At 37.8% G+C, this 19,717-nt stretch overlaps 1 protein-coding gene across 1 annotated transcript in view; it reads left to right on the top strand.

Moving 5' to 3' along the window:
• Positions 1-8,664: 8,664 nt before the first annotated feature.
• Positions 8,665-19,717, top strand: part of LOC126203714 (ataxin-2) — a 126,043-nt gene continuing 114,990 nt past the window's right edge. The window contains exons 1-2 of the mRNA XM_049938089.1: positions 8,665-8,877; positions 9,154-9,256. Coding sequence (XP_049794046.1) covers positions 8,840-8,877; positions 9,154-9,256 — 141 coding nt within the window. The 5' untranslated portion in view covers positions 8,665-8,839. The remainder of the gene's footprint in view (positions 8,878-9,153; positions 9,257-19,717) is intronic.

The raw sequence follows: 19,717 nt of genomic DNA, 5'->3' as shown, positions 1-19,717 counted from the left end.
TCAGGTCATCACTGATAACATTACCGCTAATATTGAAAACAGCAGAAGTTCTGCAGACAGTTATCTCTAATCAACTTGGATTAATTTGTTGTATCTACAAAAAACTCTAAAAGAGAAGTCAAGCAAGGCAAGAAAGAAATCAAGATTAACGATCTATAAATCATGAACATTTTAAAATACCATCGAGGAAAAAAAATGGACTGAAAAAGGCAAGCACAAGGAATAAATGAGAAGTATGATGCATTTCTTAACACGCTGATGCATGATTTTCATGTAGTATTCACACAAATAACCCATCAGAAAAGCTGTGTCAATGTATAGGCAATGAACTACCAGAAAACATAATTGAACAGGACAAGAGTAAAGATACTCAAACCAATGTGGAACATGAAGATATATAAATGATATCAGAAGTACAGGCAATTAATAACAGAAGCAAGAACCAGTTCAATAAAAAGAGCTATAACAAATTCCAATCATAAAAGTAAAGCAGCATGGGACATAATCAACACTCAAACGTGTAGTCATACTAATCAATGAAAACTGAGAATACTGTAGTTACAGGTGCAACAAAAATTTTTAATATACTCAACAACACTTTCATAGATGCTGTAAAAAATTTAAGTGTGGAAGAAACCAAATGTGCTCAAAGCATACTGAAACACTTGGGTGACCATCCCACTCAATATTCCTGGAACCAGTGAGATACTAAAATCCAAGATGTCTGCAGGAGATGATGAACTATAAAATTACCTAATCAAGCATGTGAATGAAGAAATAAATGAACCACTTTTGGATATGCAAACTGCTCATTCAGAAAAGGTGTATTTCCAGAAAAATTCAAATTAAGTAAGGTAGTACAATTATACAAGAAAGGTGACAAAGATGATCCAGATAACTACAGACTAGTATCTTCAATCCCTGGTTTCTCGAAAATACAGGATATGCATATGTGTAGCAGGTTGAATACGTTCCTAGGGAAACATAGCATTCTGATTTTGGCACAACATGATTCAGAAATAGCGAAATCTACAGGCCTAGCAGAATGTGATATAGATGCCTTTAGAGAAAAGAAAATCGATGCCTGCTACATTCATGGATTTGTCTAAAGCTTTTGACAGAATAACCCAAAAAAAAACTAACTGCAAGGCTTGGAAACTGTAGCACATTTGGACATGCTGTGCATTGGATAAAGTCATATAGCAGAAAGCATTATGTGACTACAGAGCCTGGGTATAGATCTGAAATCAGGGATGGTGAGTAGAGTTAACCTCAAGGATCTGGACTTTGCCCAATTTTGCTCGACCTTTTTATGAAGAATATTGAAATCAGTGAGAAGAATCAAAAATACTTTACACTCATGACATGAGATTATTAAATGGAGTAGAAAACTTGGAAATACCCACGTTTATTTCAACAACTAACACACTACAGTGACTCATACAGAACAACCTAATTATGAATATAAAAAAGGCAATATTCGTGATGTTCACAAATGTAAAAATGGTAGACCACATAGATAGATTCATTTATCAAACAAGACTGGAAGACGTTACATCTATAAAATTCTTAGGAATTACATTTGACAATCGGCTCAAATGGAGACAGTGTATAGACTATGCTTGCTGTAAATTAAGCACTATAATACTTATCTTGTGACAACCAGCATATCATGGTAGTAAACAACTCTTATGTACATTCTACAATGCTCCTTTTGAATCATACTTACAGTATAGAATTACTGTTTGTGGAAACTGGAGAAGTAATAGTACAAAACAATTTTTGTGTTTCAAAAGCAGACAATTAGGCTCATTCTGAATCAAAACAAACAGACTCAGGCAGATCTGTCCCCTACAATCTATGATTGTTGAAATTTCCATCCATGTATATGTACAGAACAATAAATCTTTAACTCACAGGCAATACACTGATCAACCAAAACATTATGACCACATACTTAATAGCCGATATGTCGACCTTTGGCATAGATAACAGAGGCAAACCGTCATGGCATGGAAGCAACAAGGCCTTTGGAGGGTGGTGGCACAACATCTGCACACACAAGTAATCTAATTCCTGTAAATTCCAGGGAGGAGGGCAATGACTCCGATGCCACATTCATTCATATCCCAGTTGTGTTCGATTGGGTTTAGATCTGTTGAGTTGGATGACTAGCTCATCAACTTAAACTCGCCACTGTGTTCCTCGAATCACTTCATCACGCTCCTGTCTTGGGACATGGCACCTTATCTTGTTTAAAAACGCCACTGTCGTCGAGAAACATGATTGACATAAAGAATGTACATTATCTGCAACCAGTGAATGATACTTCTTGGCCGTCATAGTGGCTTGCATGAGCTTCACTGGTCTCATGAATCCCCAGCGCATCTCCTGGAAGACGACAGATTCGCGCCTTCACATCAGCAGAAGAAGGTATCAGGAGTCATCAGTCATGAAATGTTCTGCCACTGCGCCGACATCCAGTGCCAATGGTCACCTACCCATTTCAGTCACAGTTATCGATGTCGTGGTGAGTCGTCAGATGCAGAGGCCATCGTTAGGAGTGTTCAGAGCACTGTATGTTCAGACACAACTGTACTCTACCCAGTATTAAAGTCTTATGTTAGTTCCACTACAGTTCGCTACCTACCCTGTTTTACTAGTCTGCCCAGTCTACAACATCCAACATCTGTAATGATGTGTGGCTGCCCAACCCCATGATGATTTCAGCTTGGTTTCGCCACATGTTGAAGACACTCACTACAGCACCCCTCAAACATCTGACAAGTTGTGCAGTTTCTGAAGTGCTTGTGTTGAGCCTCTGGGCCTTCACAATCTGCCCTCGGTCAAACTCTGATAGATAGCCTGCCTTTCCCTTTCTACACACAGACAGTACTACATGCACCTTGTGTGTGTATGTGTGACTCGCAGTTATTCCTTGCCAGGCGACGCTGCTAATGTCTGGACAGGCTTGTATCGATAGTAGGTTGGTGGTCATAATGTTCTGGCTGATCAGTGTATCTGAGTAGAAAAACTGCAAATGTTGATTCATGTGACACGAAAAATAAAGACCAGTTAAGAAGTACAGAACAAGAGCTGGTGAAACATGTCATCAACACTCAGGTGTAGAATTCGTAAAGTATCTTCCCACGGCCCTACAGGACAGTACCAAAGAATAGACATTTTGGCAACTTCTAAAGGATTATTTAATGGAAAAGGAATTTTGTAGTGCAGAAGAGTGTACACTGAAGTGACAAAAGTCATGACATACCTACTTATATTGTGTTGGACCTCCTTGTGCCCAAATGGTGCAGCAAGTCGACATGGTATAGATTCAACAAGTCGTTGAAAGTTCTCTGCAGAAACACTGCTCCTCTACAGCCACCCATCATGCGAAAAAAATCTAAAGAAAGAAAAAGGAAAAGAGGTTGTAATAGCTACTGACTTCAACATTAATATCCTAGGTGAAAGCAATGAGGTATCGAAATTCAGTGACATAGTAAAAAGTTTTGGCTTCAAAGTAAACTTTAATCAAGTCACTAGGGTAAATGCACAGTCAGCCACCTGTATTGATAATATCATAACCAACTATGTATTTGGAGATGTCCATAAATTTTGCTTAGATCTAGGAATCTATGACCACTCTGTATTATTCATTGAACTACCAAAAATTAACAAAGAAATGTGTATCACATAATAGCACATCCATTAACTGTAATAATTAATCAATCTATTGAACAGGGATGCTTTCCTGATGTGTTGAATTATGCCGAAGTCAGACCTCTGTTCAAGAAAGGGTCGAGCGAAAACATGGGAAACTAATGTCCTATTTCTATTCTTCCAAACTTGTCGAAAGTGTTTGAGAAAGTAGCTGCAAACCAGATATAAAATTTTATTGTAAAACATGATATTATTATAAATAATCAATTTCGATTCCAACCAGGAAAAAACACCTTGGACGCAGTAAATAACTTTATTGAAAAGATGTGCAAAGCACTGGACCAGAGGAGTAAAGTTGCTGGCATTTTCTGTGATCTTACTAAAGCTTTTGACTGTGTAAACCATGCCTTGCTTATCTACAAATTAGATAAATGTGGGATTGAGGGTAATACTCTCAAATATCTTACTTCATACCTCCAGAACAGAAAACAAAGGGTAACTATCACTTCAAATGTGCTGAATTATTTTTCCAAGTGGAGTACTGTATCACAAGGTGTGCCTCAAGGCTCCATTTTGGGGCCAATCTTGTTCCTATTCTATGTAAATGACTTATCCACAAATATCAATACCTCGTCAGTTCTGTTTGCAGACAATATTTCTGTTTTAATTGAAGATGGTTATGAAGAAAGAATTCCAAGCTTCATTGTGAGCACACTGGATACCTTAGACAACTGTTTCCAGTTAAATGGGTTGAAACTGAACATTGAAAAAAACCATATGGGGCCAAACCAAACACTCAAAATTTGCAGAGCTTAAAATACAGCACAACAATCAACTTACAGAAGAAGTTGACACTGTCAAACTCCTAGAACTAAATGTGGACACACATATTGACTCCTTATAAAATAAACTAAACAGTTTTGCATTTGCAGATACTTGCAAATTCTACCAACATGAATAAACGAAAAATAGCATACCATAGTTATTCTGAATGTGTCATTAGGTATGGAATAATTTTCTGGGGAAGTTCAAGTATTCTGAAACTTCAGAAAAAAATCACAGATACATGTGTACTGTGCAGAAAACAGAATCTTTTCACCTATTATTTCGACAACTGCAAATCCTAATTGTACCCTCCATATACGTTTATGAAATTATTATTTTCTTACACAGCAGGCAAAAATTATTTGAGGAAAATCAATTTAACCACACATACAACACAAAAATAAAAATAATTTTATGCTTCCCACACACAAATTGAAATTATATGAACGGCCTCCACAGTATATGGGGATGACAATATATAACAAATTAATTGCCAAAAATATATTTAATATTAATCCAGAGATCCTAAAAATAAGGCTACATCAGTTTCTGGTGTAGGAATGCTACTATTCGATAGAAGAATTTTTGGAGGATGATATGATAATTAGAGCTAGGGTAATTTAGTGTTAGATCTTTAGATACTATTTTTATTATTGTTATTATTATTATCTCTACCTTTTGTGTATATAAAACAAAATTGCATTATTATTATGATGTTGTATGTAAACATCAGGTTTCTATGTGGTAAATTTTACGAAACTTTTGACGTGTCTCCTGTACCTAAATCAAATAATCTTGATTATGTATGTTATGAGACTAATAAACCACAATTCACAATCCACAAAGTGTCACCACTGCAGGATTTTGTGCTTGAACTGACCTCTCTATTATGTCCCATAAATGTTCGATGGGATTCACGTTGGATGATCTGGGTGGTCAAATAATTCGCTCGAACTGTTTAGGATGTTCTTCAAACCACTCGATTTGGCCTGATGGCATGATGCATCCTTGTTTGGAAACAGGAAGCCCATGAAAGGCTGCAAATGATCTCTATGTAGCTGAACATAAACATTTCCAGTCAATGATCGGTTCAGTAGGACCAGAGCACCCAGTCCATTCTTTGTAAACACAGCCCTCACCATTATGGCGCCACCAGCAGCTTGTACAGTGCCTTGTTGACAACATAGGTCCATGTCTTCGTGGGTTCTACACTACAGTCAGACCCTACCATCAGCTCTCACCAACTGAAATTAGAACTCATCAGACCACGTCTTTCCAGTCGTCAAGGGTAAAACCGACTTGGTGACAAGTACAGGAGAGGCACTGTAGGCGATATGTTGTTGCCCAGGGCACTCGTGTTTGTTGCCTTCTGCTGTAGCCCATTAACGCCAAATTTCGTCTCACGAGCATGTTCATCGTACATCCCCCATCGATTTCTGCGATTATTTTCGCAGTGTTGCTTCTCTATGATCACTGACAACTCCATGCAAACGCTGCTGCTGTCGCCCACTGCATTGTTCGTGGTGAGATGTAGGCCTAAAATCTGGAGGTCTCGGCACACTTTTGATAATGTGGATGGCCAAATATTGAATTCTCTAACGATCACCTGAATGCAGTGTCCCCTGCGTCTATCTCCAACTACCATTCTGCGTTCAAAGACTGATAATTCCTGTCATATGTCCGTAATAGCGTCGGTAACCTTTTCAGATGGATCTCCTGAGTGCAAATGACATCGCTGTCTTCATATACATGATGTAGTACAATGACATTAGTCACCACACTGTACATGCAAGTAAGAAGGAATGCTATTTTTACCTGTGTGTGTGTACTGTAGTCACCTGACTCTATTGCAAGCACCATGTATTTTTTTATATCTTTTCTGTAGTCACCTGAGTTAAAGAGTATGTGAGTAACTTTAAGACCTAAATATTAATCAAGAAAAAATGTGTGCAACATTATTAGCCTATCATTGTTGTCAATCCGATGTTTTATACTGTAATATGTAGGCTTACTATTTGAAGGCATTAGATTAAACTGTCTTTCCTGTCTCGCAAGTACACACTCTGTACATAATGTAACTAAATGAGGCCAAATAAAAATGAATCAATCAATCTAATTTATTAGTGATCATGCTGTGGTCACCTTTTACACTTTCCAGTATGTGATTTGAAGTGAATCCCCTGTATATTTCAACTATTGAGACTGTAGTATTTATATTTGTAACTACTTCCATCTGCACTTCGTGGGACCTAAGTTAATAGTTTTATGGGTGTTGAGTTTTTATATTAAGTTCTCACTCTATAACCTTTCCATCTATATCCATATGCTGCAAACACTGCAAATTCCATGACATAGGACATTACCTATAGTAGCACATATTCATGTTTTTGTCCGTTCCATTTGCATAAAGAAGATGGAAAATCTGACTTCTTAAATGCTTCTGTGAACGCTGTAATTATTCTAATCTGGTCTTTGTGGTCCTACAGGAGCAATACATAGAGGGCTTAGTATATTCACAAGGTTCTCACTTCATCATGATTGTTAAAACCTTCTAAACAAGCTTTCATGAGGTATTTGGCGTCTATCTCATCTGCCAGTTCATTTTTTTCAACATTTTCATGACGCTCTCCCATAGATCAAACAAATTGTCAATTCTCATGCTCCCTTCTTTATATGCATCCATTACTTCTTGTTGGTTCTAACTGTATGGTTTCATTTGGTCCCATTATTATTTGGCCCTGTAAAATTACATTTTATACAGACTATTTTGCAGTACAAGACAAATCAATAAATATATTATTATATGGGCAAAAAGAAGAGAAAAACAAACAATACTGGAAGCAATACAAATACAAGATATACGATTTAATATTCATGGTAAAAAAACCAACTGCACTGCAGACAATATGCATAAAATATATATAATATTATGTACATTAGTATACAGATTTCATAATTTATAATATAATACACAAGTCTTGTAATTCTAGAAATTCATTTAAATTATGTACAGTATGGTTTATGAGGAATTGTTTCAGTTTATTTTTAAATATATGAGATTTGTCAATGTTCTTTTTTTTTATTCGGTAGGTACTCACTGTAAATTCTTACTCCAGTAAGATTTGCGAGTGTCAATGTCTCAAGTGTCTTGAATGGGTGCCTACAGGATATACGATTTGAAACACCTGAGATCAATCCCACAGATCGTTTTTGTATTTTGAAAGCTTTTTCCACTTTTGCAACATTTCGCCAGAACATTGTACCAGATCATGGGGTGGAAATATGCGGAATATGACAGAATTATTTTTTCCCTGTCAACAAAGGGCAAAATAGCTCTTAGTGCAAACATGCTGATCTGTGTTTCCTGAGCGGGTAATGTTCACTCTCTCATCATTAATTATTCATTTGTATTCCTAGAAATCTCTTATGTGAAATTTCATTTATTTTCTGATCATTGATAGCTACTTCATGGGCTTCAAGCTTGTAATTTGCTGTCCGAAACCCCATAGATCCTATGCACTTTTCACCATTCTAAAATAGGTTGTAGGAATGTGTTAAAGCAAATGTGTTAACTAAAGTATTGTCCGTGGGAATTAACTCTGTCTTGCATATTCAAATATTTATATCAGTTTCTAAATCATGACCAATTTTCTCAATTATCATTATAGACGTAACGTTTGAGCTTCACCAAAGAAGCAGTGGTTTTCTCAACTCTTGAGAATTAGTTATAACTTTTATTTTTGGCGGTTTCTTGAACAATTGTTAGTCTTTTTGAATTCGTATTCGACTATGCGATATAAGACCCGGTTCTTCGATTTCAAACCAATCGATAAAATACATTGATTGAGCTGTACGTAGATATACGTGGAAAATATTTTGCATCGCGGGAAGAAAATGTGTAACTCCAGGAAATTAATGTGATTGTTATGTCTACCAATTATTTTGTATTTGTCCTGATCAGCTAGCTTTAGTATAAGTTTGTTGGTCATTCTCTCAACTGTATCAGCGATATTAAAGAATCGAATTTCTTGCACGTTTGCCAATTCGCGTCTTCAGCGACACAGCTGTTTGTTCGCTGCTGTATTGTGTAGGAGTCACATGTCTACAAGGTGTACACAATCTTAGCTGCCATATTGAGACGAGGTTTGTGGATGGTGATTAATTTTGTGGAAGGGGGAACAAAACTTTGATTCGCATCTAGCGCATCTAATCGCCGTTAAACCACCTTCCCAAGATTTTTATAATCTTAAATATCTTATCTTTCTTCTTGTGGGTGCTAATAAAATTTGCCAAAATTCCGGTCCCTACAAAAATACGTGAAGGCGCCTACCCCGGCAGGAGCGAGGAAGGCAGAATGAACAACAAACGGAAAACCAGACCGAATGCTTCAAGGTACGCTCTAGTTTACATGCTCCATTCTGATTAAAGTGATAGTGTTTCGACGATGAATAAAGAACAACTGAGTGCTTTAGTGTACATGAAATGAAATCGATGATAGGAATTGGGAAAGTGAAAATCAGTATACAACGTTTTTCTTGCATTTGGAGGTCATTAGATCTCGACATGAATGAAGTGTTGCAAGATCATTTCGAAGTGTAAAGTGCATATATTGGACGGAAGTGCTTTTTTTTGTTATGTAATTTATTGACGGTAGTGTATTTCCTTTAGGTCTCCACGTACACGTCCGGAGAGAAGCGTGACAGCTGATGGCATTTACCAGAATCCACATTTCATGCACGCAATTACTAGTCACGTTGGCAATAACGTTTTGGTAAGTAGGTTATTTATGTCTGACGTGACATGGCATGCCATGTCGTATATAAAATACCTTTTCCTTTTGTAATGTTCTGTTGTGAAGTTCGTAGTTAAATAGGAGGCACGCTTTGTAGATTTCTGGATTCGTAAAATATTTGTAAGCTTTTAATTATGGTTTGTGAATATTCAGCGCTTGGGGTCATGCTGTCTATTACAGTCTTCCTGTGTTTGTATGCAGTGGCTGCAGAATACGAAGCATTAGGCCAAGCCTTGGGTCTGGTCGGCTGAACACAGCAGTTTTGTAAAATCCTGCTCATAAATGTTGTCAGATCTGTGAAGACTATTTCAGCGTGTACATCTCCCTTACACACTGACATGTAGTCGCAGGGGAAAGTTTAAAAAAGCGTTTATGCGCCAACAGGCTCATAGTTTGTTTGAATTAAGATTGTATGGGAATTCGTTCTTGTATGGGAATTAGTTCTTTTTCATTCATATGGAGTGAATCCATGTAAACGTATATTTGCTTATCCTCTCCTCAGACTTGTTGAGGTCTTGTCTAGATACGTGGTTTTGGATATCATAGATTGTTAAACATTGTGTGTGTGTGTGTGTGTGTGTGTGTGTGTGTGTGTGTGTGTGTGTGTGTAAGTTACACTCTCTAAAGTTGGTGATTTGGTATTCCCTCCATTCTCATCTTCTTACAGTGTCGATTTATCAGATTACTCTGCACAACAATTAGCAATTGAAAGTGGTGCTTTGATAATGGGCTTGCTATAACCACACCAGATCAAATTTAATTAAAAATCAAACAGGCATCATACTCAATTTGAATGTGGCACTTATCTTAGATCCACACTGTAATAGATTTGCTTTCATCTTGTACACTCACGTAGCTTAGCAGCATTTCTTGTATGCTCTTTGTTTCTTTGCAAATCTGTCCAACCCTCTAACCTTTTTTTATTCGTGTTGTTTTAGAATATCCCAGTGAGAAAATTTGTGAACTATTCTAATGGAACAACAATTCCAATTGCGTGTTAGTTTGTAACCAATTGTCATGGATCTATTGAATTAAGTTATTGTCGCAGCATAAAATCTGCATAGTGATGAAGTTTGGGAGCTTAATATATCGTTGAGTTGGTTGAATGTGACTTAATAAATCTATGTAACTTGCAGATTTCGGAATTTTATTGCTTGATTGTGGGATTTGCTAATTTTAACTCTGACAGTGTTCTGTCTTGCTTGTGGTCTTGCATTAATATACATAATGGGGAAATCAAAACAGCAGCAAAGGCTAACGGATAACAAACGGCTGCCTTCTGGTAACTGGCTTACACGTAAATACAAATCTATTGAAAAAGTTGGACACTTTCAGAAAAGTGCATGCAGTATGAGGAAGGTAGTGTCAACAAGGACTTCAAGGAATAAATTTTGGAAGAAGCTTTCGAATAGTGAGGGTGCTTAGTACATGATTTCTTTCTTCAGCTATGTCCTCAGTATTAGTTGGTCAGTAGTGTAGATGTGGCACATACTCTAAAAAAATATCAACTATTAGTGTGCAACAACTTTCATATTATCCATGTACCTACTGATGATATAGTTACTTTCCTCAATGAGTGGAATGTAGGCTGTAAGGAAAGTTATTGTAATCTGGAAGCACTTCGCAACTTGCAGTGGTGACTTGGACAGATTACGACAGTGCTCTGGAGTGATCTAGTGGCAAGACATGGTCACTGTGGTAGTCAGTTATTAGCTTCAAATTGTGATTTAGTAGTAATCTGCTTTTGTTTTGTTCTAAGTTGCTGTTTATTGTGGCTATAATCGTGTTTGAGTACCAACTAACAACATTGTTGCCAGATTTCAACTGTGAAATGCAAATGTCTACAGGGGGAAATAATGCCACCTATAGAGCTGTGACAATATTGGGGTGTTGCTGTAGAGACAGTAAACAAGAATGCATTGCATGACTGGTCATGCATTGCATGGCTGCCACACACAGTCCACTGCAACTCGTGGATCTTACGTGGACTCAGCTAAGGTTTCTTCACCCAACCTAAGATGTTTTCTAACTTCAACTATGGTTGCTTTGTCTATCTCATCGTTGAGGAAACATGCAGATCTTAATATGTTGGTAAAGTTTCTCGATTTCTTCACTTCTAGTTCAGAATGAGGATAAACATTTTACTCTTTATGTTACTACAATATTGTAGATTCTTTGTTCTTCTATAAGTGTTTGCTGGGTTATAATCAGTGAGGCCAGTTTTGTAAATATTACTTCCTCTCTGTGGCCCCATTATTTTCCTTATAAAACTATAACAGGATGCCTGAACTGTAGTACCTCTTTACAGACCACAACCTTACTTGGAAAACACACTACTTAGAATTAATGAGGTGTTTTATACCTCGATCAGAATAACAAAGTGACTGACAGCTAGTTGTTTACAGGACAGCTGCCATAACAAGAAGAAATCAAAGAATAATCTTGTTCATGCTTTCCATTCTGTTCACCATTGTCATATTGCTCTGCTACCACAAGGGCCAGTTCCCATAGTCAGTTGAAGGTGACACTTCCTGCTCGTATTATAAGTTAGGATATGTTTTAATTGTTTGTAGTGTTTCTGCATTTGGTGTGTTAATTGTATGTGACTTTGTCTAAAACTAGATGTTGAAGTGCATAGAAAAGTGATTGGACTGTTACCACTCTGCTAAGCAAACCTGATTCTGCACTGTCAACAGGCAGCATGTAAATACATCCAAAACGAAATGCCCAGCTCTGGATGTCGCAGACAGATGTGACATAGTCACTCACTTTGTTTTAATCGTGGAATTGTTCATCTTTGTATGACTGATATAGATCATTCAAAGTGAAGAACCTGGCTTGTTCTACATAGTTCCATTTGCTAATGAATTGTGGCATAATTTTTTGGTAAGCTCCACTCGCAGGGAGAGTATTTTCAAAATACAGAGCCAGGTTATAAGAATTAGGTCTATCTGGTGATAATTCTTGAAATCCTACCGATACCACTTAAAATAAAAGCTTGATATTTTGAAAACTCTTTCACAATTCATAATTACTGAAAAACATGAATGTAGCTATAGCACAAAAAGCAATCCCTACAAAGACTCAATGGGACAACATTAGTATAGAAAGTCAGAAACATGGGTGCAAAGGTATTCAAAAACCTCCCAAAGCAAACTAATGTGACAGGTGGATGATGTGGTAGAGTTTGACTGAATTAAAGAACTTTGTTGGACATCTCCAACTCCATTGAAGAGTATCTGCACGAAAACTCTTAAATTTATTGCTGTAGGATATTTTATAATTAAAATTACCAGTGTGCAAGTGTCTGCGTCATTGTGCATATTTGAGAATGGCCTGGAAGTAGACCATTGTGTTTGAATAGACACACCTGCCGAAAGTAGAGAAGTGAGTAAAACAAAGAATGCTGCAATGTGATTGGACAGTTCTCTCAAATGAGGAAAGAACTTTCGCAGAACCTTGTTCAAATTTGAAGTGTAGTTTTTGGGACTTCCAATGGAGGCTGGCTGGCTTTGTTACATGCTTCATAATTCCAAATATGAACATGGCAGCTAAATCAAATGTTATGTGGTGCATGTAAACAGATGAGAGAAATAGTGATTGTTTACATCATTGCTTAGGAAGTGCCGAAATCAGTCCCAAACACCACATATTTAGGAGTATTCTGCCAAAACAATTTAAGGTCTATAACCGTATAAATAGGTATCGGAAGGGCACAAAGCTAATCTAAAGAATAATTCTAACTGTAATTCAGCCACTGTTGAGGTCATTTGTCTAATTATTTCTTGCCATTCTGAGGTCCTTACCAAGTTGTTTAATGGAAGAAGCCTAAACAGATCAAAGACAGGAAAATCTTTGGCATTCACTAAAAGTTGCTACTTTAGTATGACTCTATAAATCACTCCTTTCTCTGTTAGCCCCTATATAAAGTGCTGCCAGATTATTGTTATTAACCAGAACCATAGACAGGAATAAATTTTCAAAGCAAAGCGTTATTCATCAGTGGTATAAAAACTGTGAAAACCAACAGCAATTACAACATTAGTGTCACAGTAATGCTTAACATGGAGCAGGCTCCATTACAAACACGTTACATGAAGATGCATTGAACAATTCGGAGCACTTTCTTTTGCAAAATGTCGAGAAACATGTTACTTCCTTGTCTAACTTACATAATGTTAAAAATGGTAAAATTAGAGCGAGAGACTTCAAAAGGGATGACAGTCATTATTTCAGCTTGCCATTAGTTTATAGAACAATGATGTAGAATCCAACTGGAATACTTTTTACACTCTGCCATGTATAGCAGGAAAATTATTTCTCTGACTTTACAGAGCACAGTGAAACAATCATTTCCTATGGTACGTTGCTTGAAGACTAACGAAACAAAACAACTCTATGAAAAGGGCATCTGTACGCAAATGGAAACTCTGAAACATTTTGAAAATAGATGTCTCAATGAGGAATCAAAATAAAAACTTTCATAGTTCTAAAGTTCTCTAATCCAAGGTAGTTAGTTAACTATAGTGTCAACAAAACTTGTAACAATGAATCCTAACTCATAAACAAAATGTCTTTGTTGATGAAGTGTACCAGAGTCATCGAAACATTTCCAAAGATTTGTGGGAATAGAGTGCAGTTTTAAGTCGGCAGAATGAATGACTTGGACAAGTTTTGTAAGTAATTTTTTCTGTTGCATGTGCAGCCCTCTAAGCCAGATTGATGGATAGGTACATCATGTAAAAACTTTTTCTCTCGAATAGACACTAGAAACATGTTGGAGTATATTGGTAATATTGATTTCAGCCAATGTAAATGAAATAGGAAGTATAGTTTAAATGAGTTGTAACTTGGAAATAGACATGTCATCAACTGGAAAGGGAAGTATGAGATTGTACCAGTTCCTCCCCTTCCAGCATCCTACATGAGAAAAAGCCAAGTTTTAGCATATGTGTAATGCCTAACTCACATTTGCTAGGCTAGTTCTGCAGTGTCTCCAGTTTTGTGAAGATTCGTTCTTCTAATCCTTCAATCAGGGCGTCCAAAACCTAGCTTAACTGGTTGGTTTCAAAATCTGTGAATCATTCTGCAGTTGTGATGCGCGTGCGCACACACACACACACACACACACACACACACACACACACACACACACACACACACAAAAAGCGCGCGCAGGGGGCTTGCCACACTTTGGGGGGTTCGTGCTTGGCTGCCACGGGGCCCCAGCCTTTGTAGCACTGTAGCACTTTTTCCCTTTCATGCTGTCTGCCTATCCTTTTGCTATTCTTTTTCCCCTCCCTTGGGTAACATGTCTGGGGTATTATTGAAAAGGCCCTGCACTCTGATGCTGACCTGCGAACAGTCTCAACTTTCTTTTTGCCTCCCTTTTCGTTTCTTTGTTTCCCTTCCCTCTCGTTCCTCCACTTCGGCGTTTGAGGATTCTCTTTTTTTTTTCTTCTTCCTCCCTGTGCACTCCTGAAGGATGGCCCACACGTCTGACATGTAAAAGGTGACTGGGTGACGCATAATTCCCACCCCGGGTCGACAGGTAGGGCTTGCATGTACCCTCTGGTACAGGCCAGGCTCAGGGAGAGGTGATTGCGTGAGCTGTAACCTTCCCAAATTGCCGATTGGTCTCTCTATCAGGTGTTCGGGAGGTGTGAACAATCACCTAAGGCAGGTGTGCCCCCTTGTGCAGGGGCCTCCACTTGGAAGGAGTGCACCATCGGAGACGCTGGCAGTCATGGGGGATTTCCTCATGATGAGTCAATCATCTTCCCACTCAGTACCTACAAAATCTAAAAGTAATAAGGCTAATGATTCAAAGACCCTCCTTGCTGCACCACGGTTCCTCATGGTCTCACATACTGAAGATGGTCAGTCCTTCACCACGGTCAATCCATTTATTATTCAGAAAGGTGTTGATGCCATTGCTGGCCCTCTGAAATCCTGCTCTCATTTATGGAATGGCACTTTTCTTTTGGAGACCGAGCCAATTCTTTGTCACTAAACTTTGAAAAAACACACTACATGCAGTTCAGAACTTGTAAGGGGTGTCCCAAGAGTATATGTCTAACATACGATGACAAGAAGATAGAAGAAGTGGACAGTGTTAAATTCTTGGGATTACAGCTTGATAATAAATTCAACTGGGAGGAGCACACCACAGAACTGCTGAAGCGTCTTAACAAATCTCTGTTTGCAATGCGAATTTTGTCAGAAATAGGGGATATAAAAATGAAAAAGCTGGCATACTATGCTTACTTTCATTCCATAATGTCATATGGGATTATTTTTTGGGGGAATTCATCAAGCCAAGCTAAAGTTTTCCGGGCACGAAAACGTGCAGTGAGAGTTATATGTGGTGTGAACTCAAGAACATCCTGCAGAAGCCTGTTTAGGGAACTAGGGATACTAACTACTGCTTCACAATATATTTATTCCTTTATGAAATTTGTCATTAAAAATGTATCACTTTTTCAAACCAACAGCTCAATTCATGGAATCAATACTAGAAATAAGAATAATCTTCACAAGGATTTAAAGTCACTTAGTCTTGTACAAAAAGGTGTGCATTATTCAGGAACACGCATTTTCAATAACTTGCCAGCAGCCATAAAAAGCTTAACAACCAATGAAATTCAGTTTAAGAGAAGCCTAAAGGATTTATTGGTGGCCAACTCCTTCTACTCCATTGATGAATTTCTTAGTAAAACCAACTGATTTGTATATAAGTACAACATAACTTCTGTACAATTTCAGTGCAGTAATGTGTTCATTGAAAATTTGTGTGTGTGTGTGTGTGTGTGTGTGTGTGTGTGTGTGTGTGTGTGTGTGTGAGAGATTATACTAACTTCTGCACCATTTCAGTGCAGTAATGTGTTCATTGTAAATAAGTATTACAGTAGTTGTATTACCTTATAAATAAATAAAAAACTTTTTTATTTTAAATTCAGTGCATTAGTATTTGTAAAATGACTCTTAGTGTTCATTAAAAAATGACAATCATTCCACTTGGGACCTGTGAAATGGTACATTAACTTATTTGTTTTAGTTGTAAATATTTGTCATGTATTGTTGTTTTTCTGACATGTTCCACATCCTGGAGGACCTCCTCACTACGGATCAATTGGAATGAAAGTAAATCTAATCTAATCTGACTCCTCGCACACCTATTCCCTTTTGGACCTATCCTTTTGCACTGCCCAGCTTGCCCATGGTCTTGAGTGGTCCATTCTTTCTGACACCTACTCGATCAACCATTTCCCATGTGCTCTCAATCTGCTGACTCCTACCCCATCCACATGCATGCCCAAATGGCAGCTTACTGGCAGCTTTACTCCTCCCTGGCGACCTTCGCAGAACAAGAGCTCCTCAGTTGTGATGACCAGGTGGGCTATCTCACCAACGTTATCCTCACTGCTGCAGAACGTTCCATTCCTTGCACTTCCTCTTATCACGTTGTGTCAGAGTCCCTTGGTGGACTGAGGCATGCCGTGACACAATTCACGTATGGAGACGTCCTTTCTGTGTTTTTAACCGCCACGCTACGCTGGAAAACAATGTCATGTTTCTGTGGGTCCACTGGTCATGTCGGTCTGCCAGGAAACGAGGCTGCCGACTTTGCTGCCAAGGCTGCAGTCCTCGTATCTCAGCCCACGAGTACCTCTATTCCCTCTGATGATCTCTGCATTGCCGTCTGTCAGGAGGTGGTGTCCCTTTGGCATTGCCAATGGTCCTCCCTTCACGGGAATAAGCTTCGGCTTATTAAGCTTCTCCCAGTGCCTTGCACGAACTCCTCTCATTCATTCATCCCTCCCGCTGGGAGGGTATAATTGTAACTTTGCTGTGTATTGGGCATTGCATTTTTAGCCATCATCATTTGCTCAGTGGCGCTACCCCACCACTATGTAAGCATTGCGACCAAATTTTAACTGTCCGCCACTTCCTGCTAGAATGCTCTTTTTTTACCAATTTACGCCCCAGCTTGGGTTTGCCATGTGATTTATCAGCCGTTTTTGCAAATGACGTGCGGGATGTCGACCACATTTTACTTATCTGCCGAAGCAATATGGTGAAGGCCATTTAATTTTTAGTTTTGGATTTCCATTTTTGTGTGATGTTCTTTTAGCCCTTTTTGCATGTGCTTTTTTTTTAGCTGTCTCCTATTCTGTCCATTGGGACTGACATATAGTTATTTCCCTTGTGTCTATGTTTGTGTTCTATAGTTTTGACTTGGGCGCTTATGACCCCAGTTGTTTTTTGTGCCCTAAAACAAAACACCCACACTATAACGTTCCGCTCGGATCGTTACATTTAACATAACTATGTTGCCTGGAGTTCATTTGATGAAAGAATATAACAGTTTCCAACTGCACAAAATTTATTGACAACTGAACTGCATACTCGTCACGTTAACAAAAACACTGACTGACATACTTCACAGATCTCTTTGACTGACTGACAAAACAACAACTCAACAACTGATCACCCCACAGCATCACTGCTTTGCTTTATATAGAATTTAAAAATAAATTTCAAAATAACCCATTATTAAATTTTGTACATTTTTGATGTTACAATTAAAATTTACAAAATGTAAAGAAACTGATGTTACAGCTGAATAAGGTATAAAATACAATATCGTATTACATAAATTTTGTAGTATTATCTGTAGTTTTAAATATAAAAAATCTCTCGGAACTTTAATTACAATGATGTCTCTTGTATTATTTTAGTTACGTAATTAATTACAGTTTGGATTTGGTTACTAGCATTCAGTGACAGTACAAATCTTGTGCTTTATCCATCTACAAACGTAAAATTTACAAATAAGGCCTTAAATTCTGAAAATCGGAAAGTTGTGTGGTGTAAACAATTGGAAAGTTAATTAGAAATGTAATTACAAAGGATATTAATTACAAATGATGAGAGTAAGACATAAAAATAGATAACAAATGAAAATACATTGCTTGCTAATAACTTTTAAGCCGTTTCTCAAGTTAATGGTGTTATCTGTGTCAACCCACCAATCAACTGCAGTTAAGGTAATTAGAGGTGCCAACCACTTATGCCAACATTTCCACAGCCTCTTAATATTTGCCGCCAGATATTTAACACTTCAATTTCTTCATTAAACATCTAACTTAGCACCTGTACATAATTTTGTTAATGACAACAATCCCCCTGACAATCATGATAATATAAGTCTTTCCAGAACATTCTGTATGCTTTCACAATGAATATCAAGTGTTTTAGTAAATTGGACAGTATGATATAAAGACACATGTACAAGTCCCTAGAAAGCACTGACTTGTCAGATAACTATCCAGATGCATATAACAAAAAGGTGGTATCAGACATTTCACAAGATTCTTAGGGGGAAGCCTGTATCATTATAACTTGTAGTTACATACTGGCTGGGCAGTTGTAGAATTGGACAAAACAGCATAAGAGAATGTGTTGAATAGTAGTGCCTCAGATATGTTTGTATGAAAACTCTTAAAGCTTTTTAAATAAAACAAATGTTATTAACATTCTACAGCTTTATTCTTCATCTCTGCATATTCATTTTTCAACGGTCAGCCTGGCGACAAACACACTTATTTGAGAGACCAGTTTGTCAATACAATCACTGGAAAATGTTTGAGTTTGTTGATGTAGCTATGTGACCACCTCTGCTTGCACTGTTTTGCCACTAACAAAGTGAAGACCTTGAAGGTGTCATTTAAGTTTTGGAGGTGTGTGAAAATTGGATGGGGTCAAGTCGGGACTACAGGGAATAATCAATGACAGTGAACCCAAGGTGTTGGACTGTTGCAGGAGTTGCAGTGTGGTCTGGCATTGTCATGCTAAAGGAGATAATGCTCCATGTGTAAACGAACTCTTCAGGTTCGAAACTCAATTGCACCATGCTGTTTCTCATCAACATAGATAGGTTATACACTGCCCTGTCACACCCTACAGTTTGGATCCCTCTAGCGGCAGATTGCTGCACATGTGTAAGCTTGAAGAATAAAGATGTAGAATGTTAATAACATTTCTGTTATTTAAAAAGCTCTAAGAGTTTTTCACATACAAAATTCGCACACATGACGTGCGAGCTGTGGCTCGCGTTTTAAAAAGTTTTTCAAAAAGCAGTAATATGACAAAAGAGATTTGATTTCTACCTGGTGACTCTGGTGTATGGTCGACCTCTTTTAGATAATCTCCTGTAACATCTTGATGTTTTAGATTTTTTCTTCTTCCTTTTTGTATTGGACCTCGCAATGGTTTTTTACCCTCGCGGTCTCAGCATTCTATGGTCCTTTACTGGGCACTTATGGCCTTAGAGGTTTTGCGCCGTAAAACCCCACATAAAAAATGCACTGTGTGTGTGTGTGTGTCATCTTGAACATTTCACTTTGTATCTAGATTGCTTGAAGTCAAGCTTGGTGT

The sequence above is a fragment of the Schistocerca nitens genome, chromosome 9, assembly GCF_023898315.1.
Source record: "Schistocerca nitens isolate TAMUIC-IGC-003100 chromosome 9, iqSchNite1.1, whole genome shotgun sequence".
In the NCBI taxonomy this organism is placed as follows: Eukaryota; Metazoa; Arthropoda; class Insecta; order Orthoptera; family Acrididae; genus Schistocerca; species Schistocerca nitens.
This window is presented reverse-complemented; position numbering and strand designations above follow the sequence as displayed.